This window comes from Agelaius phoeniceus, chromosome 1 (assembly GCF_051311805.1).
Source record: "Agelaius phoeniceus isolate bAgePho1 chromosome 1, bAgePho1.hap1, whole genome shotgun sequence".
NCBI lineage: Eukaryota > Metazoa > Chordata > Aves > Passeriformes > Icteridae > Agelaius > Agelaius phoeniceus.
In genome coordinates, this window is record NC_135265.1 from 21,108,132 (window position 1) to 21,131,168 (window position 23,037).

The 23,037-nt window shown below is 38.9% G+C and overlaps 1 protein-coding gene across 1 annotated transcript in view; it reads left to right on the forward strand.

Moving 5' to 3' along the window:
- Positions 1-23,037, forward strand: part of CUBN (cubilin) — a 144,962-nt gene that overhangs the window by 86,005 nt on the left and 35,920 nt on the right. The window contains exons 37-52 of the mRNA XM_077191935.1: positions 2,181-2,386; positions 3,260-3,441; positions 5,112-5,301; positions 5,848-6,045; positions 6,378-6,524; positions 7,377-7,567; positions 7,853-8,036; positions 9,349-9,523; positions 10,547-10,725; positions 12,572-12,781; positions 13,083-13,223; positions 13,626-13,807; positions 16,616-16,787; positions 17,709-17,915; positions 20,975-21,124; positions 21,971-22,092. Of these exons, the coding sequence (XP_077048050.1) occupies positions 2,181-2,386; positions 3,260-3,441; positions 5,112-5,301; positions 5,848-6,045; positions 6,378-6,524; positions 7,377-7,567; positions 7,853-8,036; positions 9,349-9,523; positions 10,547-10,725; positions 12,572-12,781; positions 13,083-13,223; positions 13,626-13,807; positions 16,616-16,787; positions 17,709-17,915; positions 20,975-21,124; positions 21,971-22,092 (2,836 nt within the window). The remainder of the gene's footprint in view (positions 1-2,180; positions 2,387-3,259; positions 3,442-5,111; positions 5,302-5,847; positions 6,046-6,377; positions 6,525-7,376; positions 7,568-7,852; positions 8,037-9,348; positions 9,524-10,546; positions 10,726-12,571; positions 12,782-13,082; positions 13,224-13,625; positions 13,808-16,615; positions 16,788-17,708; positions 17,916-20,974; positions 21,125-21,970; positions 22,093-23,037) is intronic.

The following is a 23,037-nucleotide window of genomic DNA, read 5'->3' on the forward strand; positions in this document are numbered from 1 at the left end:
TCTGCTCTCATGAGGTCCCACCTGGAGCACCGCATATGGTTGTGTTTGCCCCCATCGAAGAAAGACATGGAAGCCACAAAGCTGAAAAGGGAACTGGAGCATCTCCCTTGTGAAGATGGGCTGAGAAAGTTGGGGCTGTTCAGGGAAGAGAGAGAGAAGAGAGAGAGAGAAGAGGAGGACTCTTCATCAGGAACTGCAGTGACAGGACAAGGGACAATAACTTCAAACTGATAATGGACAGGTTTGGATTAGATGTTAGAAGGAAATTCTTCACTGTGAGTGTGATGAGGCACTGGAACAGGTTTCACAGAGAAGTTGTGGATGCCCCAAACCTGGCAGTGTTCAAGGCCAGATTGGATGGGGCTCTGGGCAATCTGGTCTAGTGGAAGGTGTCCCTGTCTATGGCAGAGGATTTGAAACTACTTGATCTTTAAGGTCCCTTCCAACTCAAAGCATTCTACGATTCTATTTTGAGATTCTAAAATTGATGTTAGATTTTTCAACATTTCTTCAACAGTTAAAGCAGAGGAGCTACAACAGGAATCAGAAGAATATGTGATGGAATTTTGTTTTCCCTTTAGTAAACTAACTTTCCTTTGAACGCTTCTGACAAGAAAGTCATGTGGAGAAATATGTGAAGTCCTTTACCAGAGTTGTTAGGTTGTTCTTTACCCATGAGGTAGATTTCTGAGCCTCCTCGTTTCCGGGCATCAAACAGTGGCTGCTGCCAAGAAAGAGAGCACTGACCTTTAGCAAAGCTTATGAAGAATGAGCAGGAAAACAAAACTAACTCTGAAACCTGCATTTGCAATTAATCAGAGCAAAAGGAAAATTTTTCTGGTAACACACTGACTGCATAAGACACAACTTGTTAGGCATGTGCTGATTCACTAATGCAATAAAAAGGACATTCTATTCCTCCACTACTCACTGAAGCAGAGAAAAAGCACTACAGCCTGAAAACATTTTCCAAAATGTTTTCCAAAAGCCTGAGAACATTTTTCAGAATGTCACAAAATAAGCAGTAACTTTTCAGAAACAACCCAAAATTCTACTGTGAAATAGAAACTTTCAGTGGAACATACATTCCCTTATATAAAGTGACACCGAGTAGATGTTAATTCTTTTTCTTCAGTTACAAATAGCTGAAAGACAAGCTGAAAATACTGGACATTATTGAGTAATTATGTTAGAAAGCACTATTTTTTAATTTAATTTAGTCTTAAGGGGTTATAAAGTTTTTTTGGCATGAGGCATTAATTTTCTTCAATGTCTGTCTTGCAATGTGAGGGCTAGCTTTAAATTGTTCTGAAATATATCCAGATGAGTGGTTAGAACCATTTCACAGCATGATATGCTGAACACATATGGCCATATTCAAATCTGAAAGGGAGAGATTGTTACCAGACTATCAGAAATCATGAATATCTAAGGCATTGGTTATTAGAGGCACTCTCTGGAATCTTTGCTATATATTCATAGCCTGCTTCTAAAAACCATGATGGTTTGTATAAAAGCAATTCACTTAAAATAACAGACAATTTTTAGAATATATTTATCATTCAGCTTGGTGTAATAATTAAGAATTTATAATTTAATTACTATATCTCATTCCTTTTCTAGGGTAAAAAGTACTTTAGAAGTGTTGATAACAATCCTTGTTATTATTTTGCACACCCAGATATGTAAAAGTCAGAGAGGCCAGAGAAACAGTGATATTTTATAATTCTGGAGGAACTGCTAAGGGATTTCTGACCTCTGAGGTGTTAACTGCAACTAAATCAGCAATTGTTTTCTCACCACAGAATGTGCTGAAATAATAGACATATGAAGGGGCTAAAATGTTCTCTGCACTCGACACTCATTGGATTTACATGAAAAATCTGGATTATACAGGGCTTTCATGGTTGTTCTTGGAGAACCAAGTAATTTTAAAAGCATTTGCGAACACTTTAAAATGTGTAACTCTGCACACTGAAGCTCTATTATAAAATAAGGGGCTGGAAAGTGAGTGCCCTGTATTGGTGGCCTTGGCAGGTGCTGGGGGATTTGTTGCTGCCCTTTTCCTAAGCCTTACAGAAGGATACCATCTACAGTGGCAGGAATGGCCTGGCAGGCCACACTCTGAAGTATGTGCCACTCCTGTGTGTGCTAATGCTCTTCTGCTGCTATTGAAACAGAGCATTTCAGCTGGAGGACAGCAATGGCTGCACCAAGGATTACCTGGAGATTCGGGAAGGGAGTGACACCGGGACACTGACAGGACGCTTCTGTGGGAGCTCCCTCCCTTCAAATTATACATCAACTTTTGGACATATCCTCTGGGTCAAATTTGTCTCAGACAGTTCAGGCACAGATGTTGGCTTCAGGGCCACCTTCTCTCACTGTAAGTAGATGTAATTTGATTGAAAACTATTGTTCTTTCATAGTACTTCTGAAATTATTCTAAAAAGGGATTGTTTAGCCCTCTAAAGTCTATTGAAAATATTTGCTGATGTCAAAAGGTCTGTAAATTCACTTTAAAAATATTTTGTAAAATCTCTACTGAATGTAAAAGAGTGCTCGTAAACATGCCGGAAGTATACCATATTTATTAGGCAATTGGCAAATTTAGAAAAAGTATTTATTTCTCCGCTTTCTTGTTGTTTTGGTTTTTTTGGGGTTTTTTTTGGTGTGACAGTGTCCATCTTCTGGTTTGGATCTAGATGCCATCAACCAGGGAGCAGAATTAGAAAAAAGGAAATTATGCCAATTTATAGATCCAAAATTTCAATGGACTACTGCCAACATCAGTCTGACTTGCTGCATGAACAGACTGCTCAAGCTAAACATCCACAGCCATTTTGATTATGCAAGCTAAACTTCTAATAATTTTCCTTCTTTTGAGATTTAACTCCTTTTCAAAATGAATTATCAATCGTTCAGACCTCAATGTGCACAGGCATTTAAAAAATATTCTTTAATGGGTGGAAATGAACATAAAGTAGTCAGAGTCAGGGGGGAATTTATGTGTGCTGTCTTCCTGCTTCCCATATGTACAGACCCATGTGGCTCAAATGGGTAATTTCTTTCAGGAAAGAGAACACTGCAACTCTCAAAACAAGATAATAATTGGAGGGTGCATCTTAGAGCTGTCTGAGATGTCTTACAGCCTTACAGCACTGTCTAGTCCTAAGCAAATTAAGTCAGATGGGTCCCCCAGCTTTTCTTTTACTGTACATGAATTAGAGGCATTAGTTGTCTCTTTCTTGTTTTTCAGTGTTTGGAAATGACATTGTGGGAGAGAGAGGACAAATAGCCTCCCCCCAGTGGCCCAGGAGTTATCCTCCCAATTCCAATTGCCAGTGGCGGATAAGCGTTAACGCTTCCCAGGTTATCCACGGCCGGATCCTGCAGATGGATATTGAAAATGATCACAGGTGCCAGTATGACAATCTAAAGGTGATTTCCTTCTGACAAGTTATTTTATTTTCATCAACTTTAGTAAAATGGATGAATAGAGAAACCTACAGGATGAATGGGGAGCATTTCTGAGGGTGTGGTGTGGCTCACTGTTTTTGCTGTGTTGTCCTTTCAATAATTATTATGTATGGGAAGAGTATTATATATTCAATCATATATATTGAATATATTCAATAATATATTCAATTCTATATTCAATTATTATTTATTTATTTATACTCTTTGGCTCCCTAACAGATATTTCCAAGTTTGAAATTTACTGAAAATAAGTCCACAATGGTGCAATCCTGAATATTACTATTAAAGAATTTCAGGTCAGATACCAGACTGAAATTGGCTCCATGCTGGTTCAGTTAAGGACAACAGTGATAGTAACATCTCAATGCTTCTAAAAATAAAGTTATTTTAAAAACCTACAAGGAACAATTCTTGCACCTTCTTTGCTCTCTGGATCAGTAATTTGGCTGCTGGTGGTAGAAAGGTGCCTCTTTCCTGCAATTTGATTGTTTCTCTGTACTCCCCCTGTAATATAGTCTAGCCAGGTTAAAAAATAGAATAGTGGAATAGTTTGGAGTTGGAAGGGGCCTTTTACAGCTTTTCTAGTCCAATGCCCCAGCAATAAGCAGGGGCATCTTCAACACATCACTCATAGTGCTAAGCAAAGTGAACAATAGAGAATACAACTTCTTTCTGAACTTGGCCAACATAACCGCTTAAATAAGGTAAATCACTTCTCTCTTCTTTTTTTTAAAGTAGGTAATGAATCAATTATAATTTTTTTCTATTTCAGAAAGTTAATACTAGTTCAATATTTTCAGTTCATTATTAATTTACTGATATTCAAATGTAATATTAGTTCAAAAAGGAAATAAAACTTTTTGTTTCACCTCATGTCATATACTAGCAGCATTTTTTTCTCCTAACTCAGCCTGCCTTTCTTTGTCCCTCTGAAGGCAAAATGAGTTTCTTAAACCAGCTAGACATTTAGTAAGTGTAAATCAGCCTGGTCTTTAATCTCACTCAAGGATCAAATTATTAATGCAATGTTAATGTTTATTTAATAATTCCTAGCTTTCTCTACTGGACATTTTTACTGGGTGGTAGATGAGAAGAAGAAAATAAGCTTAAAAGGTGGCAAAGGAGAAGCACCTTGTAACCAGACATGATTTTGGGTTATAAATACATAAAATAAAGAAAATATTTCTGTAGATTTATCTGATAGAATTCAAAATACATATGTTCCTCAGTGGGTAGAAAAAAGATAAATGAAAGAAAAGAAAAGTAATTCTTTTTCTCTCCCCTGCATATCATGGTTTGTTGGTTTTTTTCCCATCAAGAGTAAAAATTGTACCTTTGGACTTTTTTTAAAGTTCTATGTCCCCAAAGAGAAGCCCTGTGATAGCGAATGAGGTGAATTTGATGACTTCCATTCAGATCCTTCTTCTGTGAAAGCTTCACTTTTAACTGCATATAAGTTAAGAAAGAGAGATTTTATTTCCTTTTTATAAGAGAGGTTTCTCTCTAACTTGGATATGTTCAAAGATCCCCCACTAATTGAAAGAGGGTAATTTTCTCCTTGGAAATTTGCTGAGTATGGGGAAGATGAAAATCTGGCTCTGTGAGCAACAGCACTGTTCTTCTCTCTGCAGGTGTATGATGGGTCCACAGTTCATGCTCGCCTTGTTGCAACATACTGTGGTGCAGACCCTGCCTCTTTTGCATCCTCTGGTAGTTCAATGACAATCCAGTTCCAGTCAGATTCCTCTGTGACTGGAAGAGGCTTTCTTTTGGAGTGGTATGCAGTGGATGCTTCTGCTGTTACACAGACCATTGCTAGAGGTGGGTTTTCAGTGAGTTCCACAGCTACAAGTGGTACAGCCAGTGATATACTCAGCTTTACTTAAAGAATTCCAAACAAACTTCCCCTCTAGAGAAAGCCCAAGTTATTAATGAGGGAAAGATTTCAGTGACATTTTAATGAAGCATTTTACTATCTTTAAAAAAAACAACTTCTAGAAACTCTTAGATGTACTAATTTACAGTGTTCTAAAAATGAGCATGTTGCTAGAGGATCATTTTTCTTTACACAGGTATTTAATTAAATCTAAACATTTGTTATGCTTTCATGGCAAATTATCCCTCTTGAAAAACCATTCTAAATCATTGGCTATTGTGATATGAAACAAGCACAATAGCTTATGTTAAACTGTGGTAGATGCTCTTAGCTATTTTGTTGAAGTTGAAGAATTCCTGCATTACTGTAGCTACACACATAATCACTGTGCCCTCATTGTGCTTTATTATAGGACTGTCATCTTATATTACATGAGGGGTGTATTCAGTTTAAAAAGAGGATGCTTTCTTTTTTTGTCTTATCCATGACAGGCGCATGTGGAGGGTCTGTAACAACTGAAGAAACACCTTCATTCCTCTTCTCACCGAGCTGGCCACTGAATTACAGAAATTTTGAGGACTGTATGTGGCTTATCAGAGCTCCTGGATCCACTGTGGAACTCAATATCCTGGCACTAGACATAGAATCTCACAGCACATGCAACTATGACAAACTTATTATCAAAGATGGTGAGAAGCCAATCTTGCCCTACCCTGTCACGGTGCAGTAGAGACCCAAGGTCCAAATACCTCAAATTCTCATCTCCACTGAGCTTAATTAATCTAGATAGCAACAGGAACATGCTCTAAAACAGTACTCTTCCTCTATTTTGAGACATTCTTCTAGTTAAAATAAAATTAGCAAAGTCTAGCAAAATATTTGGTGATCTATAAAAATATTTCTAAATCTGTAAGGGGTTAAAGGTCTTGAAAAGCACCTTCCTGAAAGTGTGAGCCACAGCAACAGGCAGGCACACGTGGACTAATTCAGTTTTAACACTAATGTGTTCCTTTCATCCCAGGAGACAATAGCCTTTCCCCAGTACTGGCTACTGTGTGTGGACGAGAACCTCCTGGGCCAATAAGATCAACTGGAGATGCAATGTTGATCCACTTCATGTCTGATGCAAGTGTCACTGGAGCTGGCTTTAATGCCTCTTATCACAAAAGTAAGACTCATTTCTCTTCTCCCCCAGATAAATGTCTGCCTTGCTGCTAGAAATGGGGTAAGAGAGTCTGGCATTGTTAAGAGCTGTCTGCAATTTAATTAATTACACACACATATAATTATTCACCTCTCATGAATATGTGTTAATAAATTTCTGACTCTACAAAGCTAAAATTTGCTATTTTTCCAGCAATTTAATGCAACAAAGCACGATTCAACCTGACCAGTCACTTCTCAGAAGGAAGAAAAGCATTTGCCTAAGTTTGTAACAGCTCAGCTGAAGGGTGAAAGAATGCTTAGCTAAGAGAAAGAAATAAATGACTCAAAGCAGAAAGAGATAAATGCAGGAATCTGTATAAATTCTATCAGGAATGTCAGCAATTTCCAGCAACAGTCCTCCCACATGAACTCAGGAATGATGACAGATTCCTGAATGGGCTGAGGCACCAGGAAAGTATTCAGGCAACAGTGACAACTGGGGAAGTTTTTCTGACTGGCAGCTGGAGTAGATGGCAGTGCTTTGGTCCATGGCTAGGAGCAATGTCCTCAGACAGGGTAATGATAAACTCATGCTATGGGAGGTCTTTGACATTGCTGCCTGCTTATTCATCTGCTAAGTCGGAGAACAGTCTCACGAATTTTGATGTCTTCTTGAAATCTATAAGCTTCTGATTTGGGAGATCATTCATCATGTGCATTCCTATATGCCCCTCAGCTCTTCATACACTCATTCCAAAATTTATTTTAAGCCATCACATCTTTTAGGAGACAGGGTTTTTCTCAAAATGAATAGGTGAATAGTTGACCCTTTTGGGTTTTTCTCTTTACTTGAACTTTTACCTTTTTTTTTCAGGTTGTGGAGGCTATTTGCACACAAGCAGGGGTGTGATAACATCCCCCAACTACCCTCAAAACTATTCTCCTAATCTAAATTGTTCCTGGCATGTAGTGGTAGCCACTGGATCTATCATTGCTGTTCATTTTGAACAGCCTTTCCAGATTAAGAGTGAGGACACTTCCTGCATCCTTGGAGATTACATAGAGGTGAGGTTATTGGCTGGGTCACCAAACCCTCAAAGCTATTAAAGCTACTGAATCTTACAGATTTATGTGTCAGTAGAGCAGCTCAAAATGTCATGGGGTGCAACCACCAAAAGAGAAATACCAAAGATATTTCTCTCTATCTCTCTCTCTCTCTTTTATTAATATGCATTAATTAATAACTAGTTTATTATTTTCCCCTGTGGCTGGAAGTATTAAGATGGTGTGTGCACAAAGTTTACATTCCAGGGCTGTTTGCTTGAGTAACATTAGCAATTTCTGTTTTAGCTGAAGAATGGGTTAGATAATGCTGCCCCACCTTTGGTGTCTGCAAGAGGGAATGGACGTTTTTGTGGAAGCAGCCCCATCTCCCCCATGTACACCACAGACAATCAGCTGTTTGTCCACTTCACTTCTGACAGTAGCAATGAGGGTCAAGGATTCAAACTGAGATATGAAGCTAAGAGTCTAGGTAAGTCTAGGTAACAAACTTAAATTCTGCAACTTATACATATGTAACTTGGAGTTTGTCCTCTTGAAGGATATTTTTGTTCAAAGTCCCAACCGTGGTACAATCAGATGTCTGCAAAAATGTCCTGTACTGCATGACTTCTGATCTGACACTCAGATTTCTCCTTTTTAAAGAGTATTAGCTCAGGCCACAGAACCTGAAAATATTAAAGATAGATTAAGAAAAAAAGAAGAAGAAAAAAAAAAGAGACCCTTTAGTAGGGAAGTAGCACCTACAGTTAGGAAGAGATGTAAAAATTCATACAGGAAAGGGAAATCTCCTGGAAACAAGAACTTTATTTTGAACATTTAGTGCCCCATGCAAGCGCTACATGAAGTCAGGAGCTTTTCAGGGTAGCGTGTCTAGAAAGGTGGCAACATTTCTCACAAGATTTACTCCCAGCTGAGAAAATAACATTAATTGCCAAAGCTAACTTCTTTGAAAGAATGAACAAAATAGAGACCAGGTCCCAGGAGGAAATCACAAACTTGGCATTTGCAGTTATCCCACTGTGTTCATAACAGATGCCACTTGGCACACCTGGAGACCTGTTAAACAGAATATCTAAACAACTAAGGCAACCTGTCAATCAGCTCAAATCTTTAAGTGCTTGATTTCTGCCTATTTTCCCTGCTGCCTCAAAGAATTAACATTACTTCAAAGAATTCATGAGGAGAATAGGTGAAGCTGTACAATAGCATTTCTACCACTTCAATTCATGGAGCCTGAGTAAAGCCCCAGGTTAACCAGCACTGCTAGAATGTAGAGGAGTTTAGGACAAAAAGGTTCTAGTCAAAATAAAGATATTTTTGTCAGGTAAAGGACCTGAACAAACATTCATGTTTGCTCTGACTGGCATTCCTCACACATTCATCATTATCTCAGACATTTCAGTTCTTGAAAAGTAGAAGTTGGGAATGATTCACTGGGTCTGACTTGTGGGCTTCCTAGCTCTTGGGAATTGGCATAGGAACAAGGCAAGAAATATGTTTTTTGCTCATTTTATAAGCAATGCAAGGAAGTAAGAGCAGTTCAATTCAGGACCCTGAACATTTGGGAATGAGAATGACTAGGTAGGCAGGAGCACAGGAGTATAGGATTCTACTGCATTAAAATGCTTTTCCACAGCAAGCAATAAAATGCATTTGTTTTTTCTATGCGACTATATGACATCAAAAGGAAACTCTGTTGGAATATAGTGATAAGTCATTTTTTGATGCCTCACCCATTTCCTTTTCATGTTGTTTTTTACTGGTGATCTTTTCTTTCCCAGCCTGTGGAGGGAACATTTATATCAGTGATTTCAACCCCAGTGGATACATACCTTCCCCCAACTACCCGAGCAATTACCCTCCTCATGCTGACTGTGTCTGGACCATAACTGCTCCCAATGGACATGCAGTAGAGCTGCAATTTGAAGATCAGTTTTACATTGAACCTTCACCAAAGTATACATCCACATTGTTTTGCCTATTTTTCTTCAGACTCCATTCTGATTTTTCTTTCTCTGTTACTTTCTCTAATTCCTCCCAGAGAACAAACACTTCTATATTTAAAATCAAATAGTGTTAAGAAATTTTTGAGAGATCACTGAAGCTATCAGGTCATTGGCTTACATTCCTAGGACATTGCTATGCATAAAAGAAACTAGTATGACAGAAAAAGTGGAAACATCCATGATAGGAAGGTGCTTTCGGTGAAGTCTATGCCCCATAGTTCTTTCATATTCAGGTTTTCAGTAATTTGAACTCTTGGGTGCTTTTAAAGCCACCATATCACTTTGCCTCTCTCCTCCATTGCCTGGCAGCTGGTTTGCCAGGTGTCTACACATTTTGCACTCCCTGTCTGGACCATAAAATAAGGTTATTTTCCAGCTGATGTAGCTTCATTTGTAGGGGCTGTAAGGCAAAGGTGAGCCTGTGAAACCATATCCAGGAAAAGTAGTGAAGGATGGAGAATCCCAAAGGTGTCCTTTCTGGTATCCAGGACACTGCACCATTCTGAAGGCAAAGCTTATAGTTAAGATATTTGGCGTCTTTGTATGCCCACATAATTAGACCCCAGAATTGCATTTTTATTCTCTTAATCTCTCTTCTTGTTGTCCTTTAATTCAACACTTCTCTGTGAGACTAATAGGGAATATCTGCTGAATCTGAATCCTGCCAATAAAATGTATTTATGATCACAACTACTTCACCAGTGCTGTTCATATCCCTATCCAGAATTTGCTCCTGTCAGATCTGATCTGATCATAGACTGAGTTTTAGATGAATCTTTCTCAATGTTTCTAGCACTTCTTTTAATTCAATTATTACATAACTGCAATAAATTATGATCTTCTTGATTCTGTCCTGGTTACACTGCATGGAAACCAATCTAATTCACTACAGCTTCATGCTTTTGTGCACATACTGGAATGATTTTGAACCACTACTGCCATACACTGAAAAGAAAATTGTCTCCTCTTCCAGCTGCACTTCCAGTTACCTCGAGCTGCGCAGCGGCGCTGACTCCAGTGCCCCCCTCATTGCCAGGCTCTGTGGAGCTTTGAGGCCAGGCTCACAGAGATCTTCAGGAGCTGTCATGTACCTGAGGTTCAGGTCTGACAACAGCGCCACACACGTGGGATTCAATGCTAAATACTCCATTGGTAATGCTTGCATTTGTCAGTTTCTATGATTTTAAAGAAGATTTTGGGTTCAAGTGTTAGACTTTTGTAATAGGGCTCAAATCAGACCTGTGGGATGGGCTGACAGGAACATGTCTCTTTCAGTTACTGTTAGAGCTAAGGCATCAGAAAATCAGCATGTTCTGCACCTGGCAAGAGCTGAAAATTAGGGGAATATTAATAAGAAAGAGCTCATAGACCAGAAGTAGCAGAAACAACCACTGGATAGCCACTTGCCAAAGCCAGTTGTCAAAGGAGCAGTAGGAAAAAGGTCAGTGTGGATAAAATCATATAACATGTTTGATTTTCAGCCTGCAAACTTAGTGTCACTTTCGTGAGCAGGGTTCTGAAGGGGAATGTGAAGATCAGCTGAGAATTGGCAGTAGAATAACAAATTAGGAGCTTCTCTATGTAAATGTAAATAAATATATAATAAAGCTGCTAGATAAACAGGGGCAGCATAATAATGGACTGGAAAAGGAATGAGCTATGAAAACCATTATTTGCCATCTGGGAAAGAAATACTTTAGTTACTTGTTCTCTAGCTGCAAAAACAGAGTTAGAAAGCACTATAAAAAAAATTCAAAGACAAGAAAAAATAGTTCTTGATCAGATTCAGAATTATGATACTTTTTTGGGTTTGATAATGTTAATGATCTTCAGAACATATCAGGACACTGCACTGGTGTCATCAAAAGCACAGGCTATCCTGACCTTCATTATGTTAGTATCACTTATATAGGAAAGCTTAGGACTGTTAATTTCTCAAAGGCAAAGTAGTGAAATATATTGTTTTATACAGAATTTTGCTCATTGCATTACATCTGAAACACTAAAGCCAAAATAGAGTGCTATCATATTTCTGAATTTAAAAACTGAAGAAGCTTGCATATATACATATATTTATTAGTATATGAAGCCATAATTTACATTTAACTGTAACAGATTTGCAGTATCTTAGCTGAATGCCAGTCATCCTGAAACAAAGCACTAATGACTCACAGAACTGACCATATGAACACAATTGTTACTGCCATGGAAAGATTGTAACTAACAGACACAGAATCCACTAAAAAAAAAATCCACCTGGGAATTAGTTTTTCATAGAGTCATAGAATATCCTGGTTTGGTAAGGAACCACAAGGATAATCAAGGTCCAGCTCCTGGACCTACACATGACCACCCCCAGAGTCACACCATATGCCTGTAAGCACATGTTTACTGTATGCCTTACTACTACAAACTTATGTTTGCAGGTACTGCAGAGAAATGAGTGTTCAGAGAGAGAAAATTAACAATTATTAGCTGTTTTACACACTGTGCAGTGCTTACTCACTAAGGCATCAGAAGGAGTGAATGGGAAGGGATGAAAGGAAAAAGGAATCTGAACTTCAACTGTTGACCCAAACCAGAAGTCAACTTGTGTCTGTCATAAAGAATTGAGATCCACACTTAGCAAATTTTATTTATTTTTAATTTATCTGTTACATGTTTGCAAGGTTTTCTGGTAAATATGGACATAGATAGAGATTAGATTGAAAACTGTGAGTTTATCAAATTGTAAGAGATATGAAAGAGAGGAAGGGATGTCTGCAATGGCAGGGTGTATGTGGGTATGGGGAGGGGTGTGAAAAAAATAAAACATAACAACAACCAGGACTGATTGTTAGATTGAGAACATGGAAGATTTTTAATTGGAACGTAATTCCTGTCTTATTACCACAGTTAGAGAACAAGTCAGTTGTACCTTACCTGTAAGTCTTACTTAGGAGAAAGATCATCTCTGTGACGTTCTTCAGTCAACTAAATAATATTCTTCCTTTTGCAGCTCCCTGTGGTGGGACAGTGGTAGGACAAACGGGCATCATCGAAAGCACAGGGTATCCTGACCTTCATTATCAAGACAACCTGCTGTGTGAATGGTTTCTGCAGGGTCCCTGGGGCCACTATCTTACCATCAGACTAGAAGGCCTAGATATTCAAAGCTCTGCTGAGTGCACAAATGACTTCCTGGAGATCCGAGAATACAACGCTTCTGGTCTGAGAATTATTTCAGTGTTTGTCTTCCCCTCCCTAGTACTACTAGGAAACCTCACCTGAGGATCCTGAAAGCATTTCCCTTTGGGTATAAAGTGAGCCTTTTCAATGTGCAGTATTTGCTTGTGTCTGCCTTGCTTGATGGTGCAAAGTAAGGCAAACAAAACCCTTCTATTTGCCAGCAATAACTCAATTCCACTAGTTTACTTCTGCCTGTCCAGTTAAATTGGAAAGTGACCCTTCAATAGAAATATGAATAAAATATTGATATAAATTTCTCTTTCTCTATGTGATTTTTGCAGGAAATTTGTTGGCCAGGTACTGTGGTAATACTCTCCCTCATGCTGTGGACACCTCTGACAGTTTTGCTTATGTCAAGTTTGTCACTGATGGATCAGTCAATGCCCGGGGATTCAGACTGCGCTTTGATTCCAGCACTGAAGGTTGGATTTGTAGGGTTCAAATATTCTCTCAGGGAACAACTTATACCACAGACCATAGTCAGAAATGTCTCAGTTTTGCCACAATGAGAGGCTTGTATCATATGGCATCAAAGCCTGTGGGTCACCCAGGCTTCTGAAGCCTGGGATGAGGCCTTCAGAGAAGGAAATATTAACAATTAGACTAAAAGGAGTTGCTGTGGTCAGTTAGTACTCGGCTGCTTTTAGGACTGAGCGATAAAGACTGGCAGGAACTTGGCTGTTTAGACAAATACATGGACAGAGTAGGGGGATCAAATCCTCTCAGGATCTCTTTTTCTCACAGTATTGTTTTGGGGTTTTTTTGCTACAATTCTATAAGCAATGCTTTAGTCTGAGAAGTGTACCAATATTTGGATCTTTCAGAATGTGGTGGGGATCTTACTGCACCTGTTGGAACATTTACTTCACCCAACTATCCCAACTTATACCCACATAACCGAGTGTGTGAATGGAGGATCACAGTGGAAGAAGGCCGACGTGTCACCCTAACCTTTAATGACATGAAAACTGAAGAGCACTGGAGCTGCTCATCAGATTATGTGGCTGTGAGTATTGGGTGTAGAGTCAGAAACTGCTCCTCCTAATCCCTTTGTAGAGAATTAAGGAATGTAATAAAGCTGAAAAGTCACTTACAGGTCTATGTATGGTTTTTAGACAAATCATAATTTAATCTGGGGAAAGATAAATGAGAGAAAGTTATTTCTGTAGAGCATCTAAACTCATCTCCTTGTTTTGGAGTATGGAAATTTTGAAATTGTGGCCCAGGTAGAGTAGAAGGCTTAAAGGAATCATTGGAGTTGTCTTTTTATCAACTATTTAAAAAAACTCTTGGGTTTTTGAAAGCTTTCAATGTCTCTTTTCTGGGCAAACAAAATCCATCAATCAGTTCTATTGACTTAGCTGGTTTTATTGACTTAGGAAGTATCTACTGCTGTTTTTATTTTTTGCTGTCCACTAAAAAAAAGTAGAAAAAGCCAGGGATTGCAACAAACGGGTATATCATGGTTTGATGCTGGCACAATGCCAGTGTTCTTTATGAAAACACACTTTCTGGTTTTTGCTGTGAGATGTGACTAGGAATAAGCAAAGCAGGCTCTCACTTAGAGATAAAGAAAACTTTATTAACTACACTACAACTATACGTAAAAAGGAACACACAAGGAAAATAAAACTTTACAAATACATTTCCTCCTCCCCCCACCAAATTTCTAATATGTCTATCTTTCAAATTTCAACTCTTGGTCTAGTACTACCCTTCAGACAATCAATTCTCAGTTCATCAAGAGGAGAGGAGTCTTGTGCTATAGGCTTTCCTTGGAAACACTGTTGAAACTTCGTGTGTTTCCATGTCACTTGTGGCACTGCTCAGAGAACATCTGCTATGGTGACCTCTGCTTTTCATGTCTAGTGCTCTCACTACTGAACATGGACCAGAGCTGCTTTTAGGTTCGTCTTTTAAGGATTCTTTGTCCCGTTCCAAAAAGAGTGCAGTCTTACTTTTGGGACACCTGTCCCCCCCCAATTTCACCTCCTGGGGCCAAGGGGTACCAACACTGAACCCTCTCAGTTCTGAGCCATTGCCTCCCCCTGGATGCAGTCTCTGTGTCACAAGGAACATGGTTCTGTCCATGGCTATAACAAGAAGAGTCCAGCTAAGCCACTCTATCATCTCTTCTCACCTAAGATTCTTCTCTCCCGACATCTTTCACTTGCTCAGACTTTCATCACACTTGCCCATTTCCTTCTTCATCTTCTACTCTATCTCTCTTCTAGGAAGAGGTTAGGAAAGGTTAATGTTCTGTAAAGTTTTCATTGTCCAAGAAGGGGTTAAAAACCTTCTAGGTTAGAGGTTAGGAAAGGTTAATGTTCTGTAAAGTTTTCATTGTCCAAGAAGGGGTTAAAAACTCGGGCTCTGCCCGCCTGGAGACTCCCACAAGCGGCCTCTCTCTCTCTCTGTCTCCTGGTGGGGACTGCCCGATGGCTCCCGGTGTCTCTCTCTCTCTTCCACCCTTCCACCCTCAGGGTCAGGCCTACCTCTCCTGGCCCCATGGCTTTTCCCCTCCCTCTCCCAGCCAGCAGCTGGGCCGGGGCAGGACTGACCTGCTTCCCTCGCGGAAACCCAAGAGAACTTCCCCAGGAGTGCTCTGCTTTTTAACCCCTGTGTTCTCAGAGGCGTATCCATTGTCCTCAGTGGCCACACCAGGTGCTAATATTAAAATCTGAACACCTATTGGTGACCACAGCATATCCCAGAAACCCTACTTCCTGTCATACCATGACAGGTGCTCTGAACTAAAGATAGAGAGACTCCAGGAAACTTTACTTGTATTCTCAGTCTCAATCTTGAAAAAAAGGTGGATATTGGTTACATTACCATGTTTATTTTTGATTTCTGGTTATTTAGTGAAAAAAAATTCAAGCCTGGCACGCAGACCTGGACCTGGTCAGATGTACAAATGCCTCAAAAATTTGATTCCTCTATGAATTTGCAGGAATGTGAGGTAGAGTTTAGCTTCCTACTTCCTCAGATAAGCAGTGCAAACACAGGAATTAACTGTAGGATGATCAGAAGCCTATCCAAGTGCAAGCATGGGGGGCTGAAGTAGCTATTCATCCCTTGAGGTTTGTAGATGGTGTTTCCCTTGTTCTTCTTCACAGATACTTTAGACAAACCTTTGGCAGCAGGCTTTTTATCAGATAATGATCTCTTGAAGGAAAATTTTTCCTGCTGGCTTTTATGCCTTCAATACTCTAATATATTCCAAGTCTCAGTGGGAAACATAATTTCTGCCTTGCTTGCACTGCAGAGTAGAAAGAAGGAAAATAATTCCTAGGCTAAAGGGTGCATGAAGGAAATGGAGCAAAATATCCCTGCATCATCAAAAAGTGAAATGTTTGAAATAATCAGAAATGCACACCAGCACTCAGTATGTTGGAGAAGATTTTGATAAAGATCATGTTGGATTTAAAAGATAATGATTTGAAATGAAATTTATATGATTAGTAGCTGGCATTATTAAGTGATTGAATATATAAATATTGAGCTAAACCACAGTATTCTTCTCACTAAAAAAATCAATTTCTGTTTGAAAAAGGAGAGAGAGAGAAAGAGAGAGTGAGAGAATATGTTTGTATCTCACCAAAATAAGCAAGTTATTTTGATGTTTACTTCAGTGCCTCATCCACTCAAGGCAATGAAAGTTTCTTCCAAGGTTTGGGTAAATTTGAGAGCTAACCCCTTGTGAGGGACATCAGTGAATTTTGTATTAAAGGGTGTAAACACTCTTAAATGATACAGGAGATGCTCTGATGACTGTATATTGGTGTCATAAGAGTTTATTTTAACTCCACAGGTTTACAATGGCCTTCGGCAAAACTCTCCCCAGCTGGCCAAGCTGTGTGGGGAGCTAAATCCAGGCACTGAGGTGAAATCCACTGGAAACACAATGAAAGTCATTTTGGTGACAGATATGTCCCGTGCAGCCAGAGGCTTCAGTGTCTCATACACCTCTAGTGAAGATGCAGGTAGTGTATGTTTTTTACTTAAGTGATGATCTCTGGTAAGTAATTTCATAGCTAGAGTAGTAGAAAACAAAATTACCTAAACAGATAACAAATCTCTGATACCTTTTTTCTCTTTCATCTCTGGATGGGAATGGATATTTATCTTTAATTTGCTGAAAGAACTTGAAAAAAAATGGAGAATCTCTGTGAGCAATGGACTTCATGTGGCTTCGTATGGATGACAGTCCCTGCTGCCCCTACTGATTTATTTTTTTGTACAGAGTCTTGAATAAAAGATGGTCTGAAGTGGCATTATTCCATGAAAAGTTTCAAAAAGCATAGTGCTATAGACAAATTGAATAATTCAAGTGCTTCCTTATTACTCAGGGGGGTAATTAATTTATTGTAGCTTGTGAAAGAGTGCAGCTAACCTACTTTTGCAAGCTCAGCCTCCAGAGAGGAGGCAGCTGGCACAGCCTTACTACTACAGCCTTGAGCCTTTTGAACTTATTTTCCAGCTCCCACCCCAGGGATCCTACTATGGCATTGAGGATATCTTCCATGAATTTTATTCTCTTGAGCCTAGAATTGGGTAATGAGTAGGGCTGAACAATACTGAACTGAAGCTGTAGTGAGATTTTATCAAAATATCAAATAATGCCTGTTATATTGATAGTGCTGCTGAAACATTTTATTTGATCCTGTAAATAATTGTTCTTTGCTTTACATGTACGTTTTTAAAGATTTGCCAATAAATTCCAGGGAAACAGGGAAGAATTCTCTTGTACAGAGCAGTAAGTTATACAAAAGTTAGAAGATGGAAAAGGTTTTGATCTAATCAGCACGTGCTTCCTGATGTGAGCTTATCTGAATGAAAAGGGGAAAGATTCCTCATACAAGACTTAGTACTAGTTTTAAATAAACCATATTTTGTTTCTGCAGTTTGTGGTGGAATCCTGATGGCACATACAGGTGGGGATTTCTCTTCTCCTGGTTATGATGGCATCGGAAATTACACAAGTAACCTGAGCTGTGAATGGATCATTGAAAATCCCTCTCACTACAATTCATCCATTTATATATCTTTTGAGGATTTCCACTTGGAACATCACCAGAACTGCCAGTATGACTACCTAGAGCTACGAATAGGTTTGTATGTTCAGCAGGGGAATGGATGAAGCCTATCAAGATTCTGGTTGTACAACTCTGTTTGTGCCAAATCTCATTCATATATATTTGCAGGGAGTGGCTGTTGTAGAATCTGTACATTTGAGAGTGTTCAAATCCTGCCTTCCATGTAGCATCCATGATAAGAAGTGGGATTTCACTACCAGAGGAATGGATGCATGGATTTGGTCACATGTTCTTTCAGGAGAGAGAATGGAAAACTGGATAGACATCTTGGGAACATAACTAGTTTTGCTGTTTGCAATACTCACCTGACTCTCTCTTTACATGGGACAATATGAATTCCACTTCATTTGCTTGAGAGATGGCATTTGCAGTCATCAAAATAATTTATTTGGTCCACTCCCATTCTCTCCCTGGTCCTGAAGTATCTCCAGGGACAGCAGGAATGGAGTAAAGAATGTTTGAATTATTCATAGCCTCTGGAATGCATCACATCCATCCTTTTTTATGTTCTATAAGATGACTCTTCAAAAATAAATACTTATTTCCAGTGAGAATACATTGCAAAACACTAAAGCATTTTAAATGAAAAAAAAAAATCACAGGATTAACGCACCAGTGATATCCCTGCATATTTGAGCATCTTTATCCACAAGAGCAAGCAACTGGAAATGTCACATGGAAGTCTCTCAGCTAATGCCAAATGTAGAATGAAAGCTGCAGCTGTCTTCATGGAAAGGCTGTACCTGTGAGTCCCAGACACAGCAGGTTTTAATTTACCAGGAAATGCTTTCTGAAACATGTGGAAAGACTGAGAGCAGGAATCTGTCCCATCCTTATCTGCACTCATTTGAGCAAGAGCTTTTGGTTGTATAGCATTGGTTTGCCCAGTGTAGAGCCAGACCCTGCAGAGCTTTTTAGCCTAGCAGTTCTCTTCCATGTATGCACTGGAGCTGGAAAATAATAGAAAAAAAACTCAGAGAAGAAACAGTAAAATATATTTGCTTTGTTACTCACCCATTCCTGCTGCTCTCACTTTATCATGAGCCTCAGGCCTCCAGGCAATACAATCAAAGAAAATTGAAAGAAAGAAATTGTAGTCTTGTTTTGTTCTACACAATTTTGTCATCTAAGTACCAGTGTCCATTTCAGCACTACTAATGGACCTCCAATTTCACAGCTAGCCTGGTGTCAAAAGCCGAGTGCCCTCATTCACCTGTGTATGCTGACAAGTAGCATTTAATGAGCACTGAGATGCAGTAGTGCAGAATGACACTAAAATCAGCAGACAGGTGATGTTTAAGACTCTTGACAAAGCAGATGCATAGTTAGGGAAAGTTTGCTTTAACAGACCCAAGAGACCCCAAATAGAACTGAGATGTGCAAAATTCTTTTGTGATGCCCGTACAACACACTTCATGGCACTCAAATAAAAAAAAAAATTAAAAGCAGAATTGACTGTAGTTCAATGACTAATATTTAAGCTAAATAGATAAAATAAGTATTTCAAATTTTTTAGGGTAAAGTATTAGCTTGTTAGATGATCATGCACATGCATGTAGGTTGTACATGGTAATACAGCTGAGCTACATATTGCTACAGTGAAATATATTCCTAACTTTTGGCTTTTGTGGAAGACTCTTCATTTTGTCTTTCAGACCTTTCCCTTCAGTTTGAATGAAATGTTACAGCAAAATATTTCTGTTTTCTTTTTCTGTTTATCAACAATCTAGATCTCTGGCCAGCTGGCCATTCATGAAAGCAATGATTGGTATCACTTTTCACACTGTAGAGACTGAGTAACCTGAGTGACATCTGTCGCATAGTTAATCACCTCATAAAATGTGCAAAAATGAAAACATGTTTCATATACTAATGCTAAAAGTAGTTATTACTACTTTTTCCTGAACACAATTTATCATTAATGTTTTCTGCTTGTACAGCTCAATATAATTTTTAGTGCATGTTATCAAGACAGTTTGTACCATTTCTCTGTGTAATCTGCTTGATAGATTTTTATTATATGTCCCTTTTCCTCCTTGTGCTTCAAGGCATTTCAAATGGTGGCTGTGTCACTTGCATATGATGGAAATGTGAAGTTACTCAACCAACCCATGATTAGCAATAACTCTGAAAAGGCTTTGAAGAGCACCCAAAATTTTCCCCTCTTGCTCTACTGCCTTCTTCACAAGAATGGCCAGCCACTTAGTACAGAGCTAGGAGCTGGTTTTGAATGGATACTTTTAAGACCAGCAAGCTGCTATTATTATTAGAGAAATGAACTTAGGAATGGCATTGCCGGGATGTCATGAGGAACACTATTACCCTCACTTTCTTTCTCCTGGGAATTTATCAGTAATAAACAGAAACTGCTTTTAGCAATGTGATAAATAGGAGCTCGCCAACTTGAGCAAAGATTCAAAAGATTCAGTGTCACTCAAGAACAGTGGCCCTTGTTATGCTTTCCTTTTAGGCTTCAAGGATTTCAGCAAATGCTGCCTTTTTTTTTTTTTTCTTTTTCATACAGAGAACAATATGTTGAGTTCCTTGGGAAAGTGATGCCACTTTTAATACAGTGATGACAGTTGGTTCATGAATGGTGCACATCCTAATACAGTAGAAAACTCAAAGTCCCTGTTGACTTTAATGAGGATGTCACAAAAACAAAGGTTCAATAGGTGGCAATGTGATATGGTCCTTAAGGCATCTCTTTCCACTGTTCTGCCCCAAAAAGTCTGTCATTTTGAGGCAGAACAGTGAGGATTTTGTGTGTCTGATATGACATATGAAAATGTGCAGGAAGGGGAGAAAAGGAGCCCAGGGTATTAAAAGGGTCACTGCTATAACTTTGGAGAGAACTTTCTTGTTGCCAAGATTTAGATCTTAACAATGAATTGCAAAACTCTGCTTATATCCATAAGAAATAATCAGTTACTAAGTGTGATATGTACTCTTCTCCATTTTCTTGTCAAAACAGAATGACTTGCATGTTTGCACTATTCCTTTATATTATTGTAGCTCTTTCAGGACTCAAAAAGTGATATGGGTTTTGTTTCTTTTTTTTTTCCTTGGCTTAGGGAATGCTGATGGAGAGCTAATAGCCAGACTTTGTGGTCAGGCTGCACCATCTGTGCCACTAGTTATAGCTGCCCCCCAGGTCTGGGTACAATTTGTCAGTGATGCAAACACAGAAGATAAAGGATTCTCGGCCCATTACACGTTTGAAGGTAAATGGCTCAATAGACTGCTGCCTTGGCTAACTGAGGCACTTCTGGGGAGTGTTGCCAGTCATTTGGTGATATGGGGAATAGTCATGATGGGATCAACTCTCAAAGAGGTCCTCAAAAGTTACACAGTGCTAGCCACTATTTATATCTTCTAAAGCAAGCATGTGCTAGCAGTTGAACTCTGATTTTCTGCCTCACAGTTGGCATTCCCCAAACCACATTTGAGATTTTGCAACACTCAGAGCAGCTGGTTGCTCTTGGGAATGGGGATGTAACAGGTAATAAGAGCCAAGTTTGACTTACTTCAGATAGGTCTCTGGAGTGCTAGCAGAGCTGCAATGCATTCTGCTGCTTGAAACCTTTGCACTCATTTTGAAATCTACTTGAAGCCGTATCAGTGCAAATTACACCACTCTGCCATTTGTGTGCCAGAACAGCTACTCTTCCTGTCACAGCTGATTTTAGCCTTGGGGCTTATCTAGACACATCAGAAACTTTTTTACTTCATTGTGTTGGTCCAAGGATGGCACTGCTTTGCTTGAGATAAACAAATGGACGATAAGGTGGAAGAGGCAGATGTGTCAGCTGGCAAAGGTTTTGCAGAGTTATATTAAGCATCAGAATAAATGCAAAGCTTCAAGGTCGTTGCATCCTTTTACTCAGCATTCAATGATTAAGATTTTAAAACTTGGAATTCCCCAGATAAATTGTTCACCTTTAACTCTATCTGCACGTCTTAAATATATTTTATTACTATTACAATCTGAATAATCTTCCACTCATTTGATTATAGTGTTGTGTTCTGAAAATGCATTGAAACATTAAACATTACTTTTTTTTCTGCAGCCTGTGGTGGAGTACAGTCAGGGGAAGGGGGAGTTATCTCAAGCCCTAACTACCCACAGCCTTACAGCAGTCTGAATCGCTGCTCCTGGGTGTTGGAAGCCCCTGAAGGTGAAACCATCACTGTGAGTAACTTGTCACAATTGTATGCACAGCAGGCAGTTTGAGAAGTACATTCTGAGTTTTGCGGAACAGATTTAAGACAGTTTGGAAAATCGGGAATGTGGAATAATTAAATATCTTCCCATTGATTTTAACTAAAAGAGGGAATGAAGATAACGCAAAAAAATATTTGAAGATTGTCCTTTCTGAAAAACAGAAGGATCCTTGTATTACTTGACTTCAAAACATAGCACTGACTTCTCCTTTAAACAGTGACTTGCTATGTTTACAAAACTGAAATAACTCATTGTATTAGATGTTCATGGATATTCTCACTATCATGGGAATAAACATGAGGCTGAAGGAAAGTTCGGGAAAGTTTTCTTCTCTGCAGGAAAGTTTCAAGCCGCTACAAAGTTACTTTTGTGTCTTACTGGGTAGTCTGGAACATATATGATTTCTGGTACAAATTACATCAATGAAATGTTGCTCCAATTTCCCAATAGGTATTAAAAGTCTGCCTGAGGTGCTACTTTCTTGAGTCAAACTCCTGACAGACCAATTTAAGCACCTTTATGACCAAGGAGTGCAAAACTTAATTCACTGAACAGTCCTAATTCTTCCACTACTTGATATTCTGACCACTGCTTATGTACTTATTTCAGGGAATATAGGATTATTTTAGTAGATCACAAGATTTCTATTTAATCCACAAACTAGTTTAAAGCAGAACTAATTTTAATCAGATGAAAGCAGATTTCTGTTTTGAAAGGACTGAGTAGCAGCATTCTCAGTGAAGGCAGACTAATTTTTTCCAGTATAAGCTGCCAGTTTCAGTTGCTGGCAATGTTCTGAATTTAAACTATTACAGCTAAATTTGTATTTAGTCTTAGAGAGGTTCTTTTGGAAGTGAAGACAAAAGGTACAGGAAAAAATCCTGCATATTTGCTAAACTTTTCTACAAAGAT